General features: G+C 37.8%; 1 protein-coding gene across 1 annotated transcript in view; it reads right to left on the minus strand.

The window, feature by feature from the left end:
* Positions 1–25,968, minus strand: part of NRPC2 (nuclear RNA polymerase C2) — a 292,525-nt gene that overhangs the window by 80,977 nt on the left and 185,580 nt on the right. The window contains exons 27-28 of the mRNA XM_089392785.1: positions 23,971–24,048; positions 23,610–23,749 (exon numbers count right to left, since the gene is read on the minus strand). Of these exons, the coding sequence (XP_089248911.1) occupies positions 23,610–23,749; positions 23,971–24,048 (218 nt within the window). The remainder of the gene's footprint in view (positions 1–23,609; positions 23,750–23,970; positions 24,049–25,968) is intronic.

The raw sequence follows: 25,968 nt of genomic DNA on the forward strand, positions 1-25,968 counted from the left end.
GAGAAGTAAGTAACTGATCTCCCAATTCTGACATGTCCATCAAGCTAAAAACGCTCTCGATGTTGAAGCTCCCTTTGTCGTTGACAAGTGCTCCCTCTCTGACCTCTGCGTTGCTGCAACAACTCTATGCATCTCGCATTGCTACCTCATGTTGTCCTGGGACTCCTGTACTCTAACTCCCTCTGTCACTACATCCGCATTCGTCTCTACTAACATCCGCCAATTCTACTACTCCTTTGCAGGGCTCCCGTAGCAAGGTATAATCCAAGAGGTTGGTTACCTCAAGGATCTTGCCCCTCATCACCTATAGTCCGTCTGACTACAGCTCGATGTCTCCCCACTTCCTCTCAAGTGGCACATGAGCACTCATGGCACAGTCATCATCTCCACTTCTTTCTCTGCCCTTGTTGGCGCAGCCTTGGTCTCAGAAGCCTCTCCCTTGCTTTTCTTCCTCCAACACTAGCTCGCATAGTGACCTAGTTCCTCACAGTGAAAGCATTTGACCTTGGAGAGGTTCCTCTTCTTCTGTTTCTCCTGCTTTCCCTCAAATGTGAGGGCGACATCCTCCTCTTCCTCCTTCTTGATTCTGACCCCCTTGCCGTTGCTTCCCGCCTTGGTTAGACTTTTGACCTCTTCTTGACGAAGAGTCGCCCACAATTCCTCCCAATCTGGAAGGGTCGACCTGCCTAGCATGCTCTGGACAAATACCTCCCAATCCTCAAGGTTAGCTTTCTCATCTACAAGGTTAGCTTTCTCATCTACTTCTTCGTCATCACTATCATCTGCTGGAAATTGGATAAACGAGCACTCCCCGTGTGTTTCGCGACATGTGCTTAATTGCCTCTCGTGGATCCGTTAACTTTGGCGATGCGTCCATTTACTAACACCTGTGGGTTTTCGTGTAACGACAATCGTGATTCCAACAAGTGGTATGAGAGCCAAAGGTCTCGAGTTCGAATTACGCTTGGCTCGTGTTGGAGGGGAGATTGTTGGACATTGGATAAACCAACTCTCCCCGTGTGTTTCACGACATGTTCTTAACTGCCTCTCATGGATCCATTAACTCTAGCAATGCGTCCGTTTACTAACACCTGCGAGCCTTGGTGTAACAATAATCGTGATTCCAACATCATCCTCATCACTTTGCTCACCTTCGAAGGATGAATCTTGTTCAACAGTGTTTGTTGGAGCCAAAGTGTTAGGACTTGAGATAAGCTTGGCTTGTCCTTTTCATTTTTCTTTTTAGGAAGGCTTTCCTTTTGAGATATAGTTAGATTTTGGGCTCTTTCCAAGACAGTGAATTTGTTCATGTAGAGCCTATCTCGTGAGTTCATTTCTTCGCTGAGATTTTCCATTTCCTTGAGGAGTACCAAAAGGGTTTCTTCGTGTTGATCTTTGGATTTTTCCTTCTTGACCTCCGCTTTAGCCTTGGGGTGGTCATCAGCGTCCATTTTGGAGATTCGTAAGTTTTCCTCAACTTCCCTTGCTATAGCTTTAGCCTCAGCCAAGGTTGAAGGTTTCTTGTCCCTTAATGAATAAGTTATGTGCCCACCCACAGCTTTGAGGAATTTGTCGAGAATGTTAGCATCAGGGGGCTTCAAATCATTGGGGATATCCTTAACTACCCTATCAAAATTTTGGATGAATTATTGGATGTCTTCCCTTCCCATAGTTATTTGATAGAAGTTCTCAATGTTGAAGGTTCCTTGTGTATTACATGACCATCTTCTCATGAACATGTCCTCAAATTGGTCAGAGTCTTCTAAGCACATTGGGGGAAGACTAAGGTACCATTCCCTCGCTTGTCCTTTAAGAGACAAAGCGAAAAGCATCATGAGCCTATCCTCATCAAATATCAACCTACAATACATGTTCCAATAGAACTGTTCAACAAAGTCATGGGCACTTATGGTAGCATCGTCTTTGAACATGGGCAGCCAGTTATTGTATTTCTCAGGCAAAGGTTTGGGGTCATCGCTCAATTTCAAAGGGGCAAAGACACTAACCAAATGCCTTTCACTTTTGGTCATTTTGGGTTGGTCTTGTTTTGGGTCAGTGCTAGAACCAGTTGCCATCTTTAGGCCAGGATCACTGACCTTTTCAAATTTAGGGAGAAGGGCACTTCCAACAGGTGATGGAGTTCGTTCTCCCCTCCTTGTAGCAACCCTAGTTAGAGGAGGAATGTTGTCACCTTCAAGTAAACTAGGGTTTGGACAATGAATGGAGTCGCTAGAGGAATAATGAAGTGTCATTAATGAATCAATTCCTCAATGAGTCACGAGGGAGGTGGACCTGTTTCCTCCCTAGCAATGGCACCAAAAAAGTTAGCGCTGAAACTACCAGGGGTCCTAGGAGGGGTTCCTATAGAGCAGCTACTATGTCGAGGGCAACAATGGAGCGATAGCCCACTGTCACCTCAGCTAAGGCTCCTTGCTCTTTATGGACTTTCACGGATGGGAGGAGTCCAGGTATATTGGGAATCATCAGAATATATGGTCAATGATAGCATAAGGAAGTGATTCCTAGGCCTATTCACAAGAGAGACTCAACTAAATGGGTTGCTTGCTTTAGAAGCAAGGTGATGTGCTCTCTAGGAAGGGCTAAGAGGGCCTTTGAGGATAGCATGTGAGAGTATGCCTTGTCAAGGTAGCCCTTAATCTCAAAAGGCCTTATGGATGGTTGACTTCTAAGTAACCTTTGTGGAATTGGAGTTAACAAGTTGTGAGACCACAAAAGGCCAAGTGGACCCAAAATTAGGTCAAGGATATGGAGTTGATCAACCAAGGATGTACTTGACCTAATTGGGGTAAGGAAGAGGATCAAAAAGAGAACTTTGCTTTGATGATTTAGTGCTATGATCCCAATGAGGTTACTGGCCAATAGGAAACCAAGGGCAAGAATTGATCTTCAAGCTAGGGCTTGAAATATCTCAAGATCCCACCATTGAAATCTCGCGAAATTTGGAGGGCTTCTTGAGGACACACTAGTGCAGTTGTGGGCAAGAGATCAAATTCTTTTGAAGGTTAGATCGTGAGAAAAGTGATGCCCTATGCGACCTATGGAGGCTAGACCTAGAAAAGAGGGGAAGGTGAGACGAATTCTCTTTGAAAATGATCACCTGTGGAAGGATCAGTGCCTAATCCTTTGGTGAAGATGGAGACAAGATGAAATTTGTGCCTTGTTACTTGATAGGGTTTGCAAGCCCTATATTCTCAATGATGATCAAGAAACCCTTTTTTCATAGATCATTTAACAACAATAGCATCTGCTCCTTAAAAGCTTGCAATTTCATCATCTATGTCTTAGCCTTATACTCAACTATTCGCTTAATATGTCTTTGGTCATTTATGACTTTATCAAGAAAGATACGTTGGTCTTCAAGCATTGACATCTTCAGATAAGGTAACTTTGCTTTCAATGACATATCATGATGACTTGACATCTTCTAGGCCTAGTTGAAGCCTTCAAAGTAATGTCCTACCTTCATGCAAATTTTCAATCATGTATTCTAGCTTTGACATAATCTAGTTCCTCAATCAAGTAGACTTTGCTCCAACTGAACTTCAACCTTGAAGAGGCACTCCGCCTTCATCAAAAGGTGTTATGATAAGACTGATCAAGCAAAGAAAATGATTTTCTTCAAGTAATCTTGCATATCTTAAGACACATGGGATACTTCTTTCATAGTTTCAATCAAAGTGATGTCCAAGGCCATTTTCTTGTCATATAATATTTTGTGAGGATTATACATCACAAATGAAAAGACTTTTTTGGGTTCAATATTTCAGCCTTCAATCTTGAATGGCAACGAGTGATTGTAATCTTTGTAGTTTCAACTTCAAACTAAGTAGCTTCAACACTTTATACACAATCATGAGCCCGTAATAGGTGCATGCACAACAATCCTTGGTTTGTCATAGTGCTAGATCTCCTTTCCTTCTTTCAAAGATATCATTCTTCAAATGTTCTAATAGCATTGATGTATCTTGCTTATGCAATAAAACATTTTCAAAGAGCATAGTTACATGTTTCCCTTATATGGCTATGTCAAAAAGCTAATTTATTATACCAACCCCTGAAGGGTTCCTTTAGAAATATCTTGTGGTCCCATGGAAAATTTATAATGACTCTCGGCAAAATTCAAGTTCTCTTATGGAGCTATATTTAGCCCTTAGACATAACCTTCAAGAATATGCCAAAGAAAAACACTCATAACAAATTTAGTGATTGAAGATACATACCTTGGATGTAGATCATATTTGTTGTAGATTAGCCAATCTCCAGTGTAGTAGCATGACAATTAATTACCCAAGTGCTAAGTCAGCCTTCCACCAAAGCATTGATCCTCATTCACAATTCTATTCATAATATGCCATAAGTCTTTCCACAAGACTATCCAACAACAGATCTCGGATTGTGCTACATAAGCCTCAAACTTCACATGGTTCCACAGAGAGAGGTGCCTCAGAATTCATATCATTGTCGTGTAATATGCCTCAGACTTCGCATCATATTGCAGAGATAAGTGCCTCAGACTTAGCACTTCTATTCATCCTTCCAGGTTTCCTTGAGCGATGGATGACCAAAGATTATTTCTTTAAGAGCTCATACAGGGATGACTTTCAAGCTAGGGATCTTGCAAAACTCGTCTGCCTTCAGTAAGTAGAAGGACACCAATCTTAACCACAAATTTGTTTAATAGTTGTCATACATCTGGCATCAGTCCTTTCTTTGTCATTAATCCATTCCTCAGTATCAAGTCACCATAGAATAAACTCAAATTAGGGCTTCTTGTATATCAAATGATCTCGCACCTTTAAGACTGCTCTTCAACCATGGGATACTATATCATTTCATTGTGATCCGCTGCTCTTTTTCTCTTCACTAAATCTCTAATCCCATGTTGATTTGTTGGAAAATATAGTAGCCATGGTCAGTATTTTCATCTGGAAAAAGGAATTGGAAATTTGAATTTTTGAATTTTCCTCCAAATTTATTTCAAGTCTGCCTCGTGATATTTTAGGTTGGTTGGGCCCCTAAGAGGCACCCATTCAACCCCCACTTGAAGGCTATATAAAGGAGATCGTTTCTCCTCATTGGGAAACATCAATTTTTTGTCTCATGCATCTTTGATCCAGCGAAATTACAGGAGGGCAGAATTTTCAAGAGGCAATTGTAATTCTAGGGAGGGTTGAAATTTCAGGAACTTGAATTTTGCATGGCACTTGATCATGATTTAGGTTTCTAGTTTGGCTATTATTCTGCAATTGTTATTTATTATGTATTGATGAATCTAGAAACTCTTTCTCTCATAAGGAATATTTTTTCTTGTTTTCCCTTTATGGGTTTTGCCCTAGCTGTGAGCCTAATTTCTATGTCTTGTGTCTCATGGTTTCTTAATGTTTTTCCTATAATTTTCTACTTCTCTTTTATGCTCATGAATGCATTTCTTATTACTATTTAAAGAAGTAATTAGATAATACTAATGATGATTTAATGTTGTGAAAAACAAGAAACTTGTTCTAAGCATTGCCCTAGATAAAAATTCAATAGATTTTCTAGTGCAATCAAGACTAGTACAATTTTTCAATCTGATAACTACTTAAAATGATACAATTTGACTTCTTATAACATTTCAATCAACAGTCAACAATAAGACAAGAGACACCAAAAATTAGGATATTGGTCAGGGCAAAACCCACAACGGGAAAACCCAGTAGATCTTTCCTTATGAGAGAGAGTTCAGTTCATCAAAAGGTACATCAGAACATTCCACTCAAAACATCAATCTTGGACCTTAATATTTGCCAAGTCAAAACCAGTCAAGGAGAGAAAAATAGTAAACATTGGCTCACAATCAAAGTTTGCAATGTATGGAACCAAATTTCGTCCTCTCCCTCAGTCAAAGAGATAAGGATCCACATAACTTTGCTTTACCACAAAAGATAAGGAGCCATAGAGAAGTTCTCATACCACAGAGAATAGTGCCATAGAGAGACTCACATACCATAGCGTAATGCCACAAAGAAACTCGCATGGATCACAATAAGATTGCCACAGAGAAGCTCACATACCACATACTAATGCCATAGAGAAGCTCGCATGGATCACAGAAAGAGTACCACAGAGAAGCTCGCATACCATAGAGTAATGCCACAATGAAACTCGCATGGATCATAGAAAGAGTGCCACAAAGAAGCTCGCATACCATAGAGTAATGCCACAAAGAAGCTCGCATATCGTGGAGTAATGCCCCAAAGAAGCTTGCATGGATCACAGAAAGAGTGCCATAGAATTCGCATGAGATATGTCACAAAACTCACATATTTGATGGCACAAAACTTGGATGTGTGATGTCACAGAACTCGGCGTAAGTCACAGAGATATGATGCTACAAGTCTACACTTGCCATAGAAAATATAAGCCACAGATTTGCAAGGTTCCTTAGAGATATTAGCGCACCAAAACATAGAATGAAGCATAAAAATTGATAGCTTGTAGACTTGAACATAAAAATACACAAGAGGTATTTAATAATAATAATTTATATATATATATATATATATATATATATGTATAAGTGATGAATGTTACAATGAGGACCCACATATATATACCCAAGCAGGTGTCCTTTAATGAATGAGCATGTCTTTTAGACATGTCTTTTCACTTAACTTAATGACTATTTAACCTAATCGATATTTGATTATTTAATATTTACATTATTTATATTTATTTATTTTGTTATGAATTATATTCATAACATAGCCCCTTCCTTCAGAAGCTTTGTCCCCAAATCTTGTTGATGAAAAGACTTGATCTCTTATCTGCCACGAATGTCTTTTTTACACTTGACCGCTAATACTTTCTTCCTTTGACTTCATCATTCGTATCTCATCTTCTATGATTCGTTGGTAACTCTGATTTGAGTCCAGGGTTATCAATTTTTATTTTTTTTAAACTCTATTTTTTTTAATATAGTTTTTTTTAATAAATATATTAATATATATAACTATATTAAATTTATATAATATAGTTTATATTAATTGAATTTATTAAAACTATATAATATAGTTCCAAACCATATTAACACAAAAAAAGAACATGATTTTTTTTTGTTTCAAAAAAAAAACGCTATTGAATAGACGCGATGAATCACGCTTGTTGACCCGTCGATTAAACGTGGACCGATGATACATTGTTGACAATCGATTAAACGTGTAGCGAATAGAAGGTTTGCGATCGTTCGCTGGTGGCAGAGCAGAGGGGACAGTAGGCCGACGGACAGCAGCGGAGGAAGGGTTGTGGAGTCGAAACAATGGGCCAGTCTGTGACTTCCTTATGGTCTCGAACATGTGTTTCACTTCCAGGAGTCCGTAGACGGAACAGTTGTTCCATTGCTTGTTCATCTCCTTGGAAGTGAGCTTTGGTATGCCACTGTAGAGACACTCCTCTTGCCAGAGCTCCTTGAACCCGGCGGTGTCGAGCGAGGGCAGGTTATTGGCCTCCCTTGTCGTGTTCAACTCATTGAGGGTCTGAACCCTGCCCATCTCGTCCGGTTTCGGACCTCTGTCATCATAACGAGCCTGTCTACTTCCCGGCATAATGTTGTCTAAATTGTGGTCCCGGTCTTTTTGCACGGAGGAGAAACGGAAGACCGCCATCAATGCCTCCACGCCCCCCTTTATTAAAATTTCATGTGCCACGGCCTCGGCCTGGATGGTTACGGACCACTGGTCGAGGAAAAAAAATAGTGTCTTTCAAGCACCCAAAATAATCAATAAAAGAAGATCCTTGACCCATATATTTTACCATTCCATCTCCAATTGTGGCATTATCAACAGATCGATTAGAAGAACCAGAATTTACTAAAAGTGATGGCCTCACGATGGCATAGTTTGAAGAAATTGTCCTTTCTATAACCCTGAACAAACCATTACAAATTGGTTTATGTGCAACTGGATTAAGAGGAGAAAGACACTCCAACCACAAATGTGCATACAACCAATCATCAACAGCAAGAATTCTTTTCAGCAGACCCAGTTTCTGATTTGTAACACGTTCAGTGGAACATTCACCACCAGCTTCTGCTTCCATATCTAGAGCTGCAAATAAATCAGTTTCTAAGTATAACGTACTAGCAGCCCCATCAGTTTCAGATACATTAGACACGGATTTGTTCTCAGTGTGAATTGCAACAAGAGAAGATGAATTTGGAGATTCAGACGTGGCTACTAAATTGGGCTCAGAATCAGGAAGAATTGCAAAGCTATCCAGATTCTCAAATATGGTAGTGGTTGTGGAATCAGGCAGTGGACTAGATACCACATCTTTGTTGTTAGTAATTGGCACCACACCAATTGGACTAGATTCAGGGTCTTTCAGTTCCATGTTTTGAATGGAGACAGCCATAGCATAAATATTCACATCACCCTCACCACCTTCAATTCTCAGACCATTAGTTTCCTCATGAAGAAGAAAAGATTGGCTTGTACCTTGGCACAAATCAACAATTATAGAGTCATTGTGAGCTATATGATTTTCCCAATATTCCCCTTCATCATCATCAATGTCTTCTTCTGCATCTTCCTCATAGTTATGATATTGTTCATCTTCTCGTTTTTCAAGATAGTCCTCATCCACATTATCTTCATTTGAATCATCATCTTGATCTACATAATCCTCATCCATATCATCTTCATTTTCATTATCATCATTTTGATCACAATCTTATTTTCCTGCTTCACCTTGTTTCGTTTCTTCACTGTCGCTGCCATCTTCCTTATTATCGATTTCCTTTCGACATGCTTTAACTTCTGCATATGATTTTTCTAAACGCTGAAATGCTTCTTGAATTTTACTAAACTGTTCAACGCAATCAGGATGTGAACGTAATGGCACATTGTGCGGCGAACAACGTTCAAAGACTTGCATCATTATATTGTGTGCCATGGCTCTGATACCACTGAAGCATAAAAACTGATAGCTTGTAGACTTGAATGTAAAAATACACAAGAGGTATTTAATAATATATATATATATATATATATATATATATATATATATATATAGTGATGAATGTTACAATGAGGACCCACATATATATACCTAAGCAGGCGTCCTTTCGTGAATGGGCATGTCTTTTCACTTAAATTAATGACTATTTAACCTAATCGATATTTGATTATTTAATATTTACATTATTTATATTTATTTATTTTGTTATGAATTATATTCATAACATAGATACATAAGATGATCTGAATCTACACTTGAAGGAGAGCTAATAAGCTCAATGTATAGTTGTCTATCCATGTGAATAGACATGTCCCTTGGGGCAAGTTCACATGAATCTTGGAGGGTCAACTTGGATATTATAAACCAATATTATAAATTCAAATTTTCTCTTCTACTTTGCCAATGAAAATACTGACCGCAGCGACCAAATTTTTAATAAGAAGAAAGTTGTTACAAACAAAGTTCATAAACGCAGTTGAATACTCAAAGGATTTGGTATATGTAAATATCCATCATATGATAATGATATACTAATATAAGGGATGTACAAAAGATATGAGATGATTGATTTGATTACAACTAAGTGTCCCGTATATACAGTAGGCAGGCACCCTTTCACAAAAGGTCATGTCCATAGAGACATACCTCTTCAATACTAATTAGTAGTTAATTAATCATTACAATAATTATCTATTTTACTTGTATAGTTTTTCTATTAATTTTATTTATAACATTGCCTTCCTCTTCGAAAAGCTTTGTCCTCAAAGCTTATTGCTGACAAGGTGTGTCATATGTTCTTTGTCTTTGTACTCTTATTCGCATCTTTTGGAATTCTTAGATTTGTCATCATCGTTGATACAAGATGATAAGATCCTTGGAGTGATAAATAAAATTGTCGAACTGAAAAGGGAAACCGGATTCGTCCTAAACCCCCTGCGAATCCCGAATCCGGCGAATCCGACACGATTCGGTCCGGATTCGTGTCCAAATCACAGGACACGTCGTGTCCGTTTCGGACACGTCATGTCCGAGGGCGTGTCGCGATTTTAGGACACGTGTCCGGTTTCCAGGACTCGCTAAGCTCAGCGCGGGTATGAAAAGGGCGTGTTTGCTCATTAATATTTTCATTTGGTAAGTGATTTGTGCTGTTGTAGCAAGGAGTAGAGCATTTTTGCAGCTTCATAATCAAGTCTAGGCCCTAGTATTGATATGCTATTCATGGTAATGTTAAATTCTTAAAGTAAAAGTGACACTCTCCTTAATCTTCATTTTCATCCTTTTACTTAAATTTTTAACATTACCATGAAATGACTCGGGATGTTTGAGAGTGGTTCCGGCCTCATTGGATTTCATATGGAGAAAGTAGAATTTTAGATTTCATTCAAAATCCAGCAGACTTATCAGTTTTTCAGGATTTTAGGATTGGGGGATTGCAATGTTTCCATTGAATTTTGTCATGTATTAGGGTATGGAACTCGTATTTAATCAAGAGCACCAAACCAAGAGCTTCTGAATATGTCGCTCCCGCTCCCGTTTTCGCTCTCGCTCCCCGCTTTCGCTCCCGCTCCCAAGTAACACTGTTCCTGATGATATGGGTCTGGACACCATTGTTGAGTTGGCATTGGCCAACATGGATCTCAATGATCCAGTGCTAGAGCCTGTTAGATTTGATGACTTAGAGGGGTCAGCCTCCATACCAGCAGATGCAAAGGCGACTATGGATACAGGGGAGGAGGAGGATGTAGAGGAGAGCAGTGGGGACCATGATGATGGGGACAGTGATGCTGATTGATGCCTTGAGGCTTGTATACTTGTAGTTGTTTTATATTTTCTATTTCTATTTGCCATTGGCATTGCACCAACACTACCTATGTAACACATATTGATTTGATGACTTAATGAGAAAACTACAGTTGTCAGTGTGTTTACCTTACTATCTTGTAGTTGTAAGGTCTTTCAGTTATGAATTATGAATCATGATTTAAATTTTTAATAGATTTATCATTTATGTGACCAGTACCACTGACATTTATTTGAATTTTGTATGTACTATGCATGCTAATAGCTATAGATGAAGATCTATGTTTGAAATCAATAAATTTGTATCATTAATTAAAATTTGTGTAAGAAATATGATAATATCTAATTTTTAATATATAGATATATATATATATATATATATATATATATATATATAAATAATATATAATGTGTCCTATTCCGGGGGGTCAACGTGTCCCGAATCTGACACCACGAATCCTGAATCCTACGTGTCCTGAATCCCCGTGTCAGGTGACTTAGCTTATTTCTAGTATTTTATTACTTCGCTAATTTTTATTTTATTTTTTACTTTTTAAGGTCAATACTCCACACTTTTTAATGAAACCCTTATACTTTCACTTCCTTGAATATACTTTCACTTCCTTGATAACTTGAAATATGTATAAAGCCTTTTCCTTCAAAAATTAACTACGAACTTAAAATATCCTTTAGGAGTTAATTCTTTGATAATAATTTAGTGGGCGCAAAATAATTCTATTGGCCAAAAACATATAAATTTCACTTTTCACTTGATGTATTATTAATTATCAATACAAGTCACGTAGTTTTACTATGAAACAGTGGCAATGTATGGTCACATTACTCTAAAACGTAGCTAGCTCTTCCTGTGACTAGTAGAAGATGTGAATGGCATTGTACGGCTGGTTTACTCAAGAAAATTCCATTGGACATTTCTTGGGTGGCTACTTTGACGACAAGGTTGTGACATAGGGTAGATCAGCGACTACAAGCAGAAAATTTGCAACAGTGTAGCTAGTGTTGAGAAATCTAGGGAGGTATTCATCATGGTACTTGGTCTGTGGTCATTCTCAATCTGAAGAATTTCTCATAAGAAGAATCATATTGGTAACCCATCTGTCTAGCATCATATCAACCAGCATTGTCACATAGCAAGGGCTTGACTAACACCTCTATCCACATGATCAGAGCACAATGCTGGAGACCAATGATTCATAGACACCATAATCATTGTCTCTCAAGGTACATACTCCACCCGAGTGTTCACAGAGTATGACCTTCTTTGGACTACTCTTATCTTGGATAGCCAATCCTCAAAGAATATTGGTCCACGACTACTCTCATCTTGGATGCCCTATCTCATCCTCAAAGAGTATTGGATGCGAGATGATTACCCAATCCTCCATTCTGTCTTCCCAGGTGAAGACCAGAATGATGTGTCATCTCGTCCCTCACAATTAGGTAGGACTTATTAATTCCAATAACGGAATGTACTCATTCCTATGGAAGGATTGTACCTAAGCTCCCTCTTGGCTTAGGAATTTCCAAGTTTCTTCCAAGTAAGAAACTTGCTTTCAGGCTCCCTCTTAATTAGAGACCTACAACAACTCCTCAACCAGCTACTTGAAGAGCTCCTTATTCCGATGTCATGAATTTCTTTGTCTAGGAGTTTTCATCCTTTGTGGCTTCTACATAGGGTACAAACCATCCATCACTTTCATCCATGAGCCAGTCATGTCATCATTCCTTTCATTAGAAAGTGATCCATCAATATTCATCTGGCCTTGCTTCATGTCATGTTGTTTTCTTCATGCCATATTTTCGGAAGGATCTTACATTCTTCTATATGGTCCTCTTGGAAGTCATCCACAACTCTTCCCTTTGGCAGTCTTGCATAAGCCCATCTAGATATTTGTTCAAAAATAAAAAATGAACACTTAAATCAAAATTATCTCTGTGATGAACTTTCATCATGACATCTTCCAGTGCATTGGCACCCTGCATGTTAACACATCTCCCAAAGATATCCACTGCCAAGGGTCTCCATCTTTTTCAGACTTCCATTAGAGTCTTCATATCTTTCCGGGAGATTTCCTAATCAAATCTTCCTTGGTCTTTTGGATGTTGATTGTCTTTACCATGGTTGCATATCTCACGATCTCTTCCTTCCTTTCTTCACACATTTCATTCCCAGGAGCTTCCAATCAGAGTTCCTTAATTGTAGTCAACCACCTCATACTTCATATGAGGACATATTATGTTGATTTCATCTAGTGTGACCTATGCCTTCTCGCATCCTTTCAGAGGAGGCTTGATCATGCTTCTCAAGTTATAAGTAGTGATCCATGTCACCTGCAACCATACGACATGACATTATAATATTAAATACAAGCATACATACCTCATTTACCTTTAGGTCATCTAGGCTTCTTTCAACAGCTTCCTTGATTGAAAAGATCTTCAACCCCTTTATCTGCTACATCTCTTATGTCATCATACCATCATCCCATGAACTCCACAAGTTGGAGTCCCTGATGAAACACTTGCTTCCTTTCTAGATCGGTGAACCCTCTGATGAGGATTCCATCAGAGAATCTTGAGGATCTTGTATATCCCTATCCGGCAGATGTTTCCTTTTTGACTTTATGTATGATGAGCCTTGTCTTGGATGACTTCTTCCTTTCCTTAAGTTTGCAATGAGCTTCCCAAGAGTTGTATCCTTCATATTTCACTACCATGGATTTTGTTTTGTCTATCCTTCATGATTCCCTATGGTGATGTCTCAAGCTCTTGTTTCTAATGCTTCCTTGATACCACGATGCATCTTATTATTTATTATAGCCATATCCTATAGCAAAAGATTTAGGATCTATGACAAGAACTTTTGTGAGGGAGACTATCTTAGCATAGTAGAGATCTCTTACTTCCTCTTTTCTTGGACTTCTTCTCTTCAACTTCCTCCACTTCTTCAGTGATATGGGCTTCTTCTCTTCCTCTTTTGATATTGTCCCTTTAAGAAAATCTTTCTTGTGATGTCCATAACTTTTACATCCATAAAATTGAATCTCAGCTATGCTCTTCTTTCTTTTCTGAGGAACAAATTTTCCAAACTTCCCTTTCCTTCCTGCAAATGTTTGAGTCCTTTAACCTTCAACACTTTTTTGCCATCAACCTATCTTTTTCTATCTTGCATAGAAACCACAAGTTGTCGAATGAGGTAACTTTCTTATCCCCAAAGATATTTGTTTACCTTATTCATCAGTTAGTGCATTTAGAACAATGATGATTATCTTCTTATCATCTCTCCCAAATCTCGCAGTTGAGATCTTATGAAGATATCCCTTCATTCTTTGATACCTTCAATTTTGTGTAGATCAAATCTAAGTCATGTGACCTTCTTTATCGCATCTTCAGAGAATAGTCTTATGAGCTTATCATATACATCTCTTTGATGTCTCCAATATTGCTATATGAGGGGAACTTTCATAAGTATCCCTTTCCATGTATTCAAAGGAGACCTTTTCATTGATGTGTTCAATGACTTCACTTTCTTTGAGGACTATGTCTTTTCTCCTTTTTCCATGCAAGGAATTTTGATGACCCAACCTACTTATAGATCTCCTTGCGAATACGAAGTCATTTTACCAAATTTCATTAAAAAATGAAAGATACTTACCTGACAAGTGAAGATGAAATCTTCAACTTGATTACATTGATGATGGTTGAAGATGATGTATTACTGCTCCCTTTTGGATGATCTTCTTCCAAAGGAAAAAGCCTTTCTTCAATAAAGGAGATTGCTCCTTTTATGATGTCAACGCCTTTAGATCTAGCTTTCTTTGTTGATGGTGAATTTTGTTGCTTCCTTGGATGATCTTCTTCAAGGATAATAAAAGGATCCTAGCCTCAATGAGAGGGAACTTGCTTTGTGACTTTTGAGGATGATGGCAATGCCTTCTAGCCTTCTTTGTCATACTTCACCTTCTTTGGTAGTACAGATCAAAAACGTTTTCTTCAAGATAATGTCATCTTCGTCTTCAAAGAATTTCGAGCTATCTTGCTTTGTAGATAACTTGATGAGGGTCTCTGTGGTCTTTTGATGATGACTAGAGGATCCAAAACTTTTGTTGTTGTCGATTGCTTCTTCGATGTAGATCTTGATCTTTTGCTTTGATAGCCTTCGACATGCTTAGATGCCTTTCTCGAAACTCGATCCTTGAGTGTCTCTTTGATCAGATGCCCTTCCTTTGACTTTTGCACTTTAGCTTTGATACCATGTTGAGAAATATAGGGCATTATTATTAGGTGATTTCTCTTCAATTAGTGACTGCTTGTGAATGCTTTTACTTCTTTAGATTACGATCTTCTTTACTTAGATTATTATTTTTCTTCTTCATCAAACAGTTACCAATGCATGAACATAAATAGACAAGAGACACAAAATGTAGGCTATCAGCTAGGGCCAAAACCTCTCACACTTTGAGAGGAAAACCCGCACAAATTCTTCTTATAGAGATTCCAATTGACGAATACCAAGACCAAGACCCTTGACCTAGTAGCCTCTCCAAGATCAAGACACAAGTCCTCTTGACAGTCACTCTTCTTTCGTTTCGACCTTGAGATCTTCATTGCTCTCTTGACTTCACTGGTTCCTTCACCGAGCCCTTCTCTCTGAGATGGAAACTCAACACAGTAGTATCATCAACGAACTGTGTATCATCAATATTGTCTTTCTACACTTGATGTGCCACCGAGACAAGGAGACACCGAGCTTATCTTTTGTCAGCTTGTACACTTAACCAAATCCGTTTTACTGAGAAAGCCTTTTGCATTTCCTCTGAACTATTGATCAAATATATCTGGACTATTCGTTGTGCTCATCTTCCCGAAATCAAGAAGGATCAGAATTCCCTTCACTGTGATTTCCCCAAATTGTTCACTGCGATGTTTTAAAACTCCGACTCGAATTCGGAACCAATCGAGGGTCAGATCTGACTCTGACTTGGTATCGACTCGGTCGGTTTGATTTCAATAACTCGGTTGTTGTAAAAAATACATTAAATATTTATTATTTTATGAAAAAACATAATTTTAAAGATTTTCATTCAAGTTTCCAAACACAATGCATTAGAATATAGAGAGAAGACAACACATGATCAAAGTAGGCTGATGAATATAGCGATTATTTCAAAATGGCACCTAGTGCATTGTCCAATACATACATGACATAGAGATCAAAACAAAATCACATAACCAAGCAGGCTCTAAATGGCCTCTACAACAAAAGTAAACTGTAAGACATCACTAGGCACTAGTACTACTGGCTACTGCTAACCCCCCCAGTGAAGATTCTGCCTGCAAAGCTTAATAATGATACCTTGGGTTCAGAAAAAACCCAGCTGCATGTATAGGGCGATAGTGTTGATTGTTCCATCTTTTATCAATGATTTCCTAAATGGGCCCATACTTAGCCACTCTATCCTTGTATGTTGCTTTTATTTGCTCCTTTGCTTGATCCATAGCCTCATAAATGAAGCCCACAGCCAATCTTTCCCCATCCACGAACCGCAACACCTTAACAAACCAGCCAGGGCTCTGACTCGGTCAGCTCGGTCGGCTTAATTCGGCCGGCTCTGTTGCCTCGGCCAGTTCGGTAACAAATTGCCCACCGAACTAGTTTTCCTACCGAGCTGACCCAGCCATGTGTCCGGCTTGGCCGAATTTATAAACATTGGTTCATTGTACCTTCTTGTTGTATCTATCCACCCAAAAACAGAGATTTGAACTTACTTGATGACTGTAATAGAGTTCTGAACTTATCTTCACTGCCACTGCCCTTATGAAACCACAGAGAGACTTCTGAATTTCTCATTGTAATTTCCATCCGAAAATCTCAGAGATATTCTCGATTTCTCTATCTGAAATGCGAAGAGCCTGCACTTATATATATAGTAGTTCGTCCTATAAATAAGCCGACATGTCCATCTGAAGGGGTGTGTCTTTTCATGGAGAGCTGACATGAATTCTTCATTGTTTTGAGGCTGACTTCAAGAGCAAAACTAGTGCTTGTCGTTGGAGGGCTTTCTAGACATATTATAGACTCAAATACATTGTTATATCCCCAAGAAGGGTTCTTCATACATGACATAGACTCTTTGACTTTTAATGACCAATCCTAAGGCTCTCAATGGGAGCCATCTAAAATAAAATCACTTGCTCATGAAACCCATGAAGCAAGGCTTACAAAAATAATTTTATTTTCTTCATTACATCATTTACAAAAGTCACAATTACATGTCATTATGAAGACCGAACCTAGTTACACTTTCAATAGCTAGTTTAGGCAGCGGAAGAACATAACGAGGGATACAGCAGTGGTTACTGTCGTCTCAGTCAGCAGCAGATAATGGTGGGAGGAGGAGTTTGCATCTCGAAGGGCAATGTTGGTGGCGATGCAGCTTGTCGACAATGGCAGTGGAGCAGCTCGCAATTGGAGCTTTCGTTCATTTTAACGACAATGCAAGGTCGAAGGCAGCAACGAAGTTATGAACGCGCCCCACAATTTTTGTCTTATTATGTTTTTTATTTTTTTTATTATTATTTTTTTAATAATAATATAATTCCTTTTTTATTATATATATATATATATATATGGCCAATGGCCTAACAGCAAATGGAGAACCTCCAAAACAACCTTTTGTGGTTAAAAGCCTCAATTGCAATGACAAGAACTTGATGAATAGTTAAAGGCAAAAGGTTGAATCAGACTAGCTCCGTAAAGTGGTTGAGCGGCCAAAGGATCAAACAACTCTGATACCAATGTTATCAACAAAGTTCGTCCCCTACAATAATCTTCAGAACACTTGGTACACGAAGACATCCATTGAGGATAAGAAACATATATTGAATAATGTATAAGAGAAAAGATATGAGATTATTTGATTACAACGGAGGGTCTCATATATATAGCTAGGTAGGTACCCTTTCATGAACGTTCATGTCTATAGAGACATGCCTCTTCAATACTAATTATTAGTTAATTAATCATTAATCATTATTTATATTATTTGTATTGTTTTTATATATATTTTATTCATAACACAACTCCCTTGATCTCTCAACCCTCTGCTTGGTTTAGGAGACTACTTTGGTACCAAACCAATTGGTCGTGTTCATACCCACTAGGCTGAGTTGTTCTCCTTCCTCATCAAAATTATTTAGCACGAATATGCTTGGATTAACCTCTTCCAGATTGCTCCATAGCCATAAAAAATACTTGGTCCAATAATTTAAATCATTTCATTACAAGTAGTTTACTGTCAAATCAACTCATATAATGCATTTCAACAATGGCATGCCATTGCCAATCTTCTTTTGTTCGTGAAAACATAGGAATCAACATCACATTAGGCAAAAGTTCCCAACTCTTGCCAAAGATTAAATAATTGTGAACTTGGGAAACAAAAACTCAATCACTATTAATTCATTACAAACATCTTTATTCTTTTACCAACCAAGTTTCCCTTTCAAAATAACAATGACTTTTAATTTCATTCCCTGTGAAGAGAACATTTAAAACAACAAAATAGAATATCTTCTAGCAACTTGTGAAACTAATCCAATCAAGGCCCTTGGTAGTCTGTCGATACTATAGCTCCAAGATAGAATAATATCCATACAATCAAGTGGAGGAGGAAGAAGTCACTGAGTACCTCAATGTCGTCAATGATGGTGTTCCATTTAATATCTTGCTTGGGGATTCCTATTTCCATATGGAGACTAATCAAATCCATTATGATTATACTAATGATCAAGTTGATCTGATCATGGTTGTCGAAAATAGTGGAAGATTTAAAGGTCTACAATATTCTAGAATAAATATTGACCAAGGCCATGCAAGTTTAAGTCCTGGTACCACATCCCAAAAGAACGACAAAGCCTAGGTACAACCACAAAGCAAGCCTAATCCAAAACCTCAACATTCTAATTTTGCTTTGGACATGACCATTGTTTTGGCTAAGGTGAATGTACAAGTCCCTCTTTTGGAGATGGCCAAGCTTCCTTCCCAAAGGAGGCAAATAAGGAAGGCTTTCAACTTTCAAGAAGAACCTGAAGATCCTCCAATTATCTTGCAAAATATGTATTTTGATAAGAAGAATGGAGGACATGATCCATTTTTGTTATCCTTAGTGATCAACAATCTCATTTTACACAATTGTATGCTTGATTTTAGTGCCTCTGCAAATGAAATGCCTTTGGGAGTTAAGCATTAATTAGAGATGGATATCACAAGGCCTTACAAGGATGTGTGCGGTTTTGATTCCAACTCTACACCTATTAATGGTCATATCCAAGATGTAAAGGTGTTTTGGGCAACTAATAAGGGTACATCTGTGTTGATGGATATCGTAGTCATTGATGTGCTCGGTGCCTGGGGCATGTTATTGTCAAGGAAATGGTGTGCATCCATTGGGGAGCAATTACAAACGAACTTGTCATATGCCAGCATAATCATTAGTGGTGCGACATCATTTGTCTTACATAAGGAACCATAGATGCTTGATCATGTAGAAGACATTGAGCCTTTCTTGTTCCCTGATACCATTGAAAAGGCCATGAGTCATAAGGGTGTGAGTCAAAATCATTGTAAAGGACCCCAGGGTTGAGTAAACCTCCTCTTCCTCAAGATGTTTGTCACATAAAAAGTTCCAACAACAAACAAACAATTGCCAAAAACAAATGGGTTTAGAGACCAAAGGGAGAATACCAAGTAGGTGATCTCATTTTGATTGACAAGGACCCATTCCCATTAGGATCCATGGCAAAGTAGGTATGGGCTATTTTTATAATGCTAAGCTTGATGGTGACTTTTACCTAGTGTTGCGAACATCGCAATTAAATGGCGATTTTTTCGCTGCAACGATTTAATCGCCGATTTTTTCGGCAATTTTTTTATTTTCAAAAAATCGCGAAAAAATCGCTATATGGTCCCAAAAAATTCTAACGGGCGGAAACAGCGAGTTTTAAAGTGCAATTTTGAGTTTTTTTTGTCATCTTTTCAGAAAAAATGCAAGATTAAGAGCTGGGGAGGAGGAGAAATCATCTACAAGGGCAAGAGAGAAGAAAAGTGAAGGAATTTAGCAAAGTGTGGTTTCTAGGTATGGGCATCAAATTTGGCCCCTTTTTCTATTTTTTTCTTGTTTTTGTTTGGGTTTCTATAACCCATTTATTTTCAATAATTTTTGAGTGGATTTGATTGTGTTTTTTTTCATTTTTGTTGCATATAGTGGACAGGGTTTATTTTGGTCAAAAATGCAAAAACTTGATTATTAGATTTATAAGTTTAATTTTTTCTTGTGCCCTAGTTTTTTTTTCCATCATTTTTGCTTGGGTTTGAATGTGTATTCTTTCCATTATTCTTGCATTGAGTTGAGGTTTTCTTTGTCAAAAATTCAATGTTTTGTATGTATATTTTATTTTTATTTTTTTAACTTGCAATTCTTTTTGTGCCCTAGGTTCAACTTCAAACTTCATCTTACATTAAAATACAAGAGTTCAACAAAATTACAAACATGTTGCGGAAATTGGACCCTCTGGGAATTTGGTGAACCTGATCAAGGGTTTGACATATCAAACTTGACTTGCAAGTTATGTGGGCATCATATGACAAAGGCGGTACACAGATTGAAGTATCACCTTGCACAGATCCTTGGACATGAGGTAGGGCTTTGCATAAATACAAATCCAGAAATCATCTGAAGAGCCCTCAAATCATTGGAAGAAATAGAGCAAACCAAATTGTCCAAGTCATCTCTAAAGAGACAACTAGCAAGGACTGGGAGTAGAGTGTCAGGATTGGGAGGTGAACATGAGAGTGATACTAGTTCTACTTCAACATCAGTATTTACAACCAACCCTGTAGCTGCCTCATCATATTTTGTTCCTAGAACCACACCTAGTTCACAACCATCTATCTCTTCAATTATTAAAAAAATGAAAAAGAAGAAGTTGACAAGTTGTTGGACATGTTTCTTCTTTGGAGTGATATTCCTTTCAGCGTTGCAAGAAACAATCCACTTTTCCAGCCCAGAGTTGATGTTATTGTAGTTGTTGGTCCAGGGTACAAAGTCCCTTCTTATGATGACTTTAGAGGGCGCATTCTTCAAAATCAAAAGGTTGATTGCACCAAGAGATTGGAGGAGTTTAGGGCATCATGGGCACACACAGGATGCATTGTGATGTTAGATGGTTAATTGTCCCAAGGGGACAATGTTTATGAAATATGTTGATGCATCTGCACATATCAAAGATGAACGATTATTATGAGATTTCTTGGATGTGTTTATTTTAGAGGTGGGTCCAGAACATGTTGTCCAAGTCATAACGGACAATGCTTCAAATTATGTTGTTGCTGGCAAGATGCTTATGGAGAGGCATCCTACCTTATTCTGGACTCCTTGTGTTGCACACCACATTGATTTGATGTTGGAGGACATAGGAAAAATTCCTTTCGTCAAGGATATTTTTGACTCATCAAAAAACATTGCAAAATTTATATATAATCATGCATATGTGCTTCATTTGATGAGAACATTCACCAACAACAAGGATTTGGTGCGCCCTACCATTACACAGCTTGCCACCAATTTCATATCTCTTCAATCCCTCTTGAATTCTATGTGGGATGTGAAGAGAATGTTTCTTTCAGATGAGTGGCGTGCTTTGGCATTTAGCCGCAAACCAGAAGGAGAGGCCATATACAGATTAATTTCATACCAGGAAAGTTTTTGGGCGAGAGTGCAGGAAGTGTGACTAAACATTTGGTAAAGGTTTTTCAATTAGTTGATGGAGACAAGCCCGCAATGGGCTACTTGTATGAGGCCATGGATAGGGCCAAAGAATCCATTCAGACCTACTATGATGATAAAGGAGATGAGGGGTTTCAGAAACAACTCCTCCCATGGGAAGTGATTGATGAATGATGGAACAATACACTCCATCGTCCCATTCATGTTGCAGGGATCTACCTAAACCCCACAATTGCTTACTCCTGTGGTTTCTTATTTGATGCTGAGGTCATGGATGGATTCTTCACTTGTGTTCAAAGGATGGTGTCATCTCTAGCAAAACGTGTAGAATCTCCAAAGAAATGGAGAAATACAGGATGGCAAGTGGCACATTTAGCTTTGACATGGTTGTGGTTGATAGGAAGACTAAAATGCCAGGTATGTTTTCGTTTATTTCAAATTTCATTGTCTCTTCAAGTTCATAACTTCATACTTTGCTTCAACTTTCAAAGTTCATTTTTTTTCTTATGTTTATCCTATTTGTTGTAGATGCATAGTGGAGAAGCTATGGTGGCAAAGTACCCAATCTGCAAAGGCTTTCCATTCAAGCGCTCAGCCAAACATGTAGCTCCTCAAGATGTGAGTGCAACTAGAGTGTATTTGAAAAAATACACACCAAGAAGCGCAACAGGTTAAAACTTAAAATATTCCAAATTTCCAGTTAATTTTTTGAATTCATTAAATAATATTTTTTTCATAATTATTATTTTATTATTTATAATTTATTAATTTATGACCCTTGTACACGTTGGAGTCCCAGCGACTTAATGACATGGTCTACGTCTACTACAATCTTCGATTTTGGGTGAGGCAACTTGAGAGGACACCTAATGTGGAGGCCATCTCATTGGGTGGGATTGACACCACTATTGCATGGAGGGTTAAGGCCGAGATGCCTATCATGGAGTCGGCCGCTGATTGGTTAGAGTAGGAGGTAGTGGAGGGGGTAGAGGAGGAGGAGGAGTGGGAGTAACAGGAGGATGAGGTGACACCACCTACCCAAGCTACCCGTCACCAGTAGAGCACATGGTCTACCTCTTGTAGCTCCTAGTTCTTTAGCTTTTAGAGCACAGCAAAGTCCAGTGCCAACTCCACCACCATCTACATCTAGACGGAAAGCTATTGCATTTTCTCGCAAAAGGGGTAGAGGAAATCAGTAGTATTAGTTATTTGGTTCATTTCATTGCATATGACATTATGACTCATGATATGAGATACATCATTCTATTTTTTGTTGATATTTTAAGGTTGAGTTGGGACTCAGGACTTACTATTCAAGACATGATTCACTATTATGTGTGATGTAGCACTAGAAATTATATTACACATATTATATATTAGTTCTTTTATCATATTTATGTGTCAATGCATTTATTTTATGTTTTAGATGCTTTATATATTAAAAAAATTGGAAAAAATGAATATTTTTGTATTTACCGATTTGTTCCCGATTTTCCCGATTTTTTCTGATTTTTTCCACTTTTTTTCCCTCACCGATTTAATCCCTAATAATGATGTTAGCAACATTGCTTTTACCTTCATCAGTAAAATGGAACCGGCTTACTTTGCTTGATGGAAACTAACTCAAAAAAATGCATAATAGTTAGTTACATTGCTTGTTGTGTGAGCATTTTACATAATGCATTTTCATATTGTTTTTTTTCTTATGTGTGGCTATAACAATTGTCATTATATAAATCTTCAAAGTAATACATGTATTTAATATTTACTATTTAGTAGTTCCCAAGAAGCACCCTCCGAAGCTATCTAGATACTTAAATAATGCCCTATCAGTGACCAACATAAATTTTCTATCAGGAAAAATACTGGGGTTAAGCAAAACTTCAGAGGTTCCAATGAAAAAAGGAAGTTCTTGATTGAATCCTAGTGGAAAAAAATAAAAAAGATAAAATCCCAAGAGTAGAGAATAAGCTTGTTTCTTACTTTTTCATCACAATGCAACGTCCAAAACCACGATCAAGAGAAGACTTGTTCATCACAATGGCATCCTCAATATCATAGCCGCTATAACTCATCACAGCCACTGTTGCATTCTGACCAGCACCAAGTTTGTCATACTGGACCTGGAGATAATAAACCGGGTTACCTTTCATCAATTTCTAATTCTAAGAGAGAAACTATCAAAAACAAATGAAAGCTTGAAGACTTCTCTCTACTTGAAGAATGCAACACTTTAACTAGTCATGGAATTTTTATAGCTTGATTTAGTTATGGGCATAGACACCCAGGATACTGCAACTTTGATAGGAAAATACAAAGTGGAAGAGGTTAATGCCATATTCACCAGTTCAATTGTCTTGGTTGTCAGAAGAGGCCGTTGAGGATACACCAACATATAGAGTAGAGTATCCATTCTGCATAACTGAACGCAGTAATTTACCACTGGGATTAGAATAAACAAAAATTTACATGTTGAAATTTCAAACAACATCCAAAATATTATATGCTATGATTTAAATGTACTCAGATATGCCATATCTCCCCTATATATAACTTTTTGGTTAGGTTAACCATTAGATATAAACAAAGTGTCAACCAGAGATAAAGAGGAGAAATGTTTCAAGCAACCATGTTACAATTTAGACATGTAAAAAAAGGAACACGTACCAGAGGTTTTGATTATTCACACTAATAATATGTTCAAAGAAGCATTCCATGCAGCAGCCAAACAAATTTTTACCATATAAATTAAAAAGGTAGACATCAGACATCTTATCCATAAACAATCGTGCCAGAAAAGCATGTATGTCCCACTGCAATCATGGCCATTGCAAACCATCGAAGGCCATATATTGCAACTGCATTTAAAAGGTCAGAATCATCTCTCGTAGATTAATATCTTCAGTGCACAAGCATCTGATCAAAAGACTGTTATGTTTGGATAATGTCAACAAATAAATAGAGATGTTGATATTGTCAATGTTAATGATATGATGTGTGTCCAAATGTAAAATGTAAATGTAATATCTAAGAGATAGATGGCTAAACCATCATAAACTGCCACTGGCACTATATATATGTAATGAACATAACAGTACATTATCTAAATGCCCATAGAAATAGGCATGAACCGATAATTGTCAAACGACAAAAATATACAGTTTATGAAATGATACAAGATATCAATGGTGGATAGTGAAGAAGACTTCTTCATACACAACCAAAGAGACACATCTGTTCTAATAGATGCAACCTTAGACTAAATTCGTATAAATAATTTCACGTAATTTAGGTTCATTACATGTCACCCTTCCTCAAGATGCTTTTCTCTTGAAGCAGTTGAAGAAATGAGAGGAAAATATCTTCAATTGTTAACCAATATTGTCGCATTGCAGAAAGATCAATCAATCTCAGGTCAATTTTTTTGAACTATCTATTGATAGGACTCTCACCTTTGGCTTCAACTTCTTGGATTGCAACTACAAGTATGCCTTCACAACTTTCACTCCAAATCATATTGAAACTTTGATCTTTCATAATGCCAATAGAGTGTACATTGTTGGCTTTGTTTTGAGTAATGTAAAGGTTGATTGACCAACACGAGGGATTTTGTGATTATGATGATGATAACAAGACTCCTGAAGAAGTGTTCACTGGGAAGAAACCCACCGTAAATCATCTCCGAATTTTTGGTTGTCTTGTCTATACTCATATACCTAAGGACAAGAGAAAGAAGTTGGATGCATTAGGCATGAAGGGAACATTTTTTGGCTACAGTAACTCTTCTAAGGCCTATAGGATCTACATAAAGGAAGGACATCAAATACAAGTCAGTGAAGATGTGATATTTGACGAAAGTATTGCATTCAAGAAATTAAAGGATCTCCCTATGGACTCTGATGATGAACTTTTGGTATTCGAATAAGAAGTAACTAGGGAGGAAGAAGAATCAAATCATGAAGATGAAGGTCCCTTTGAACCTATACAACCTGTGCCAATCCCCGAAACTAGAAAGAGACCTAACTGGTTGAACTCTACACTACTAGATGCAAAAGGTCATGGAGCAGCTCAAGGCAGATTCAGGGAAAGAAAGAAGTCCAAATAGTATTTTGGGTATGCAACCTACATGACAAAACTAATAGAAGCAAAGCCATTCACTTTTGAAGAAGTTGTCAATCACCAAGAATGAATGGATTGCATGAATGAAGAATGGAGTTTGGGAGATCGTACCTAGACCTGAAGACAAATCTGTGATAACTTCCAAGTGGCTCTACAAGATCAAACATGCAACATATGGAAGTATTGACAAATATAAGGCAAGATTTATGGCTAGGGGCTTCTC

Source organism: Pinus tabuliformis, chromosome 1_1 (assembly GCF_031772625.1).
Source record: "Pinus tabuliformis cultivar Carrire ecotype Pingquan chromosome 1_1, CPIR1, whole genome shotgun sequence".
Classification (NCBI taxonomy): Eukaryota; Viridiplantae; Streptophyta; class Pinopsida; order Pinales; family Pinaceae; genus Pinus; species Pinus tabuliformis.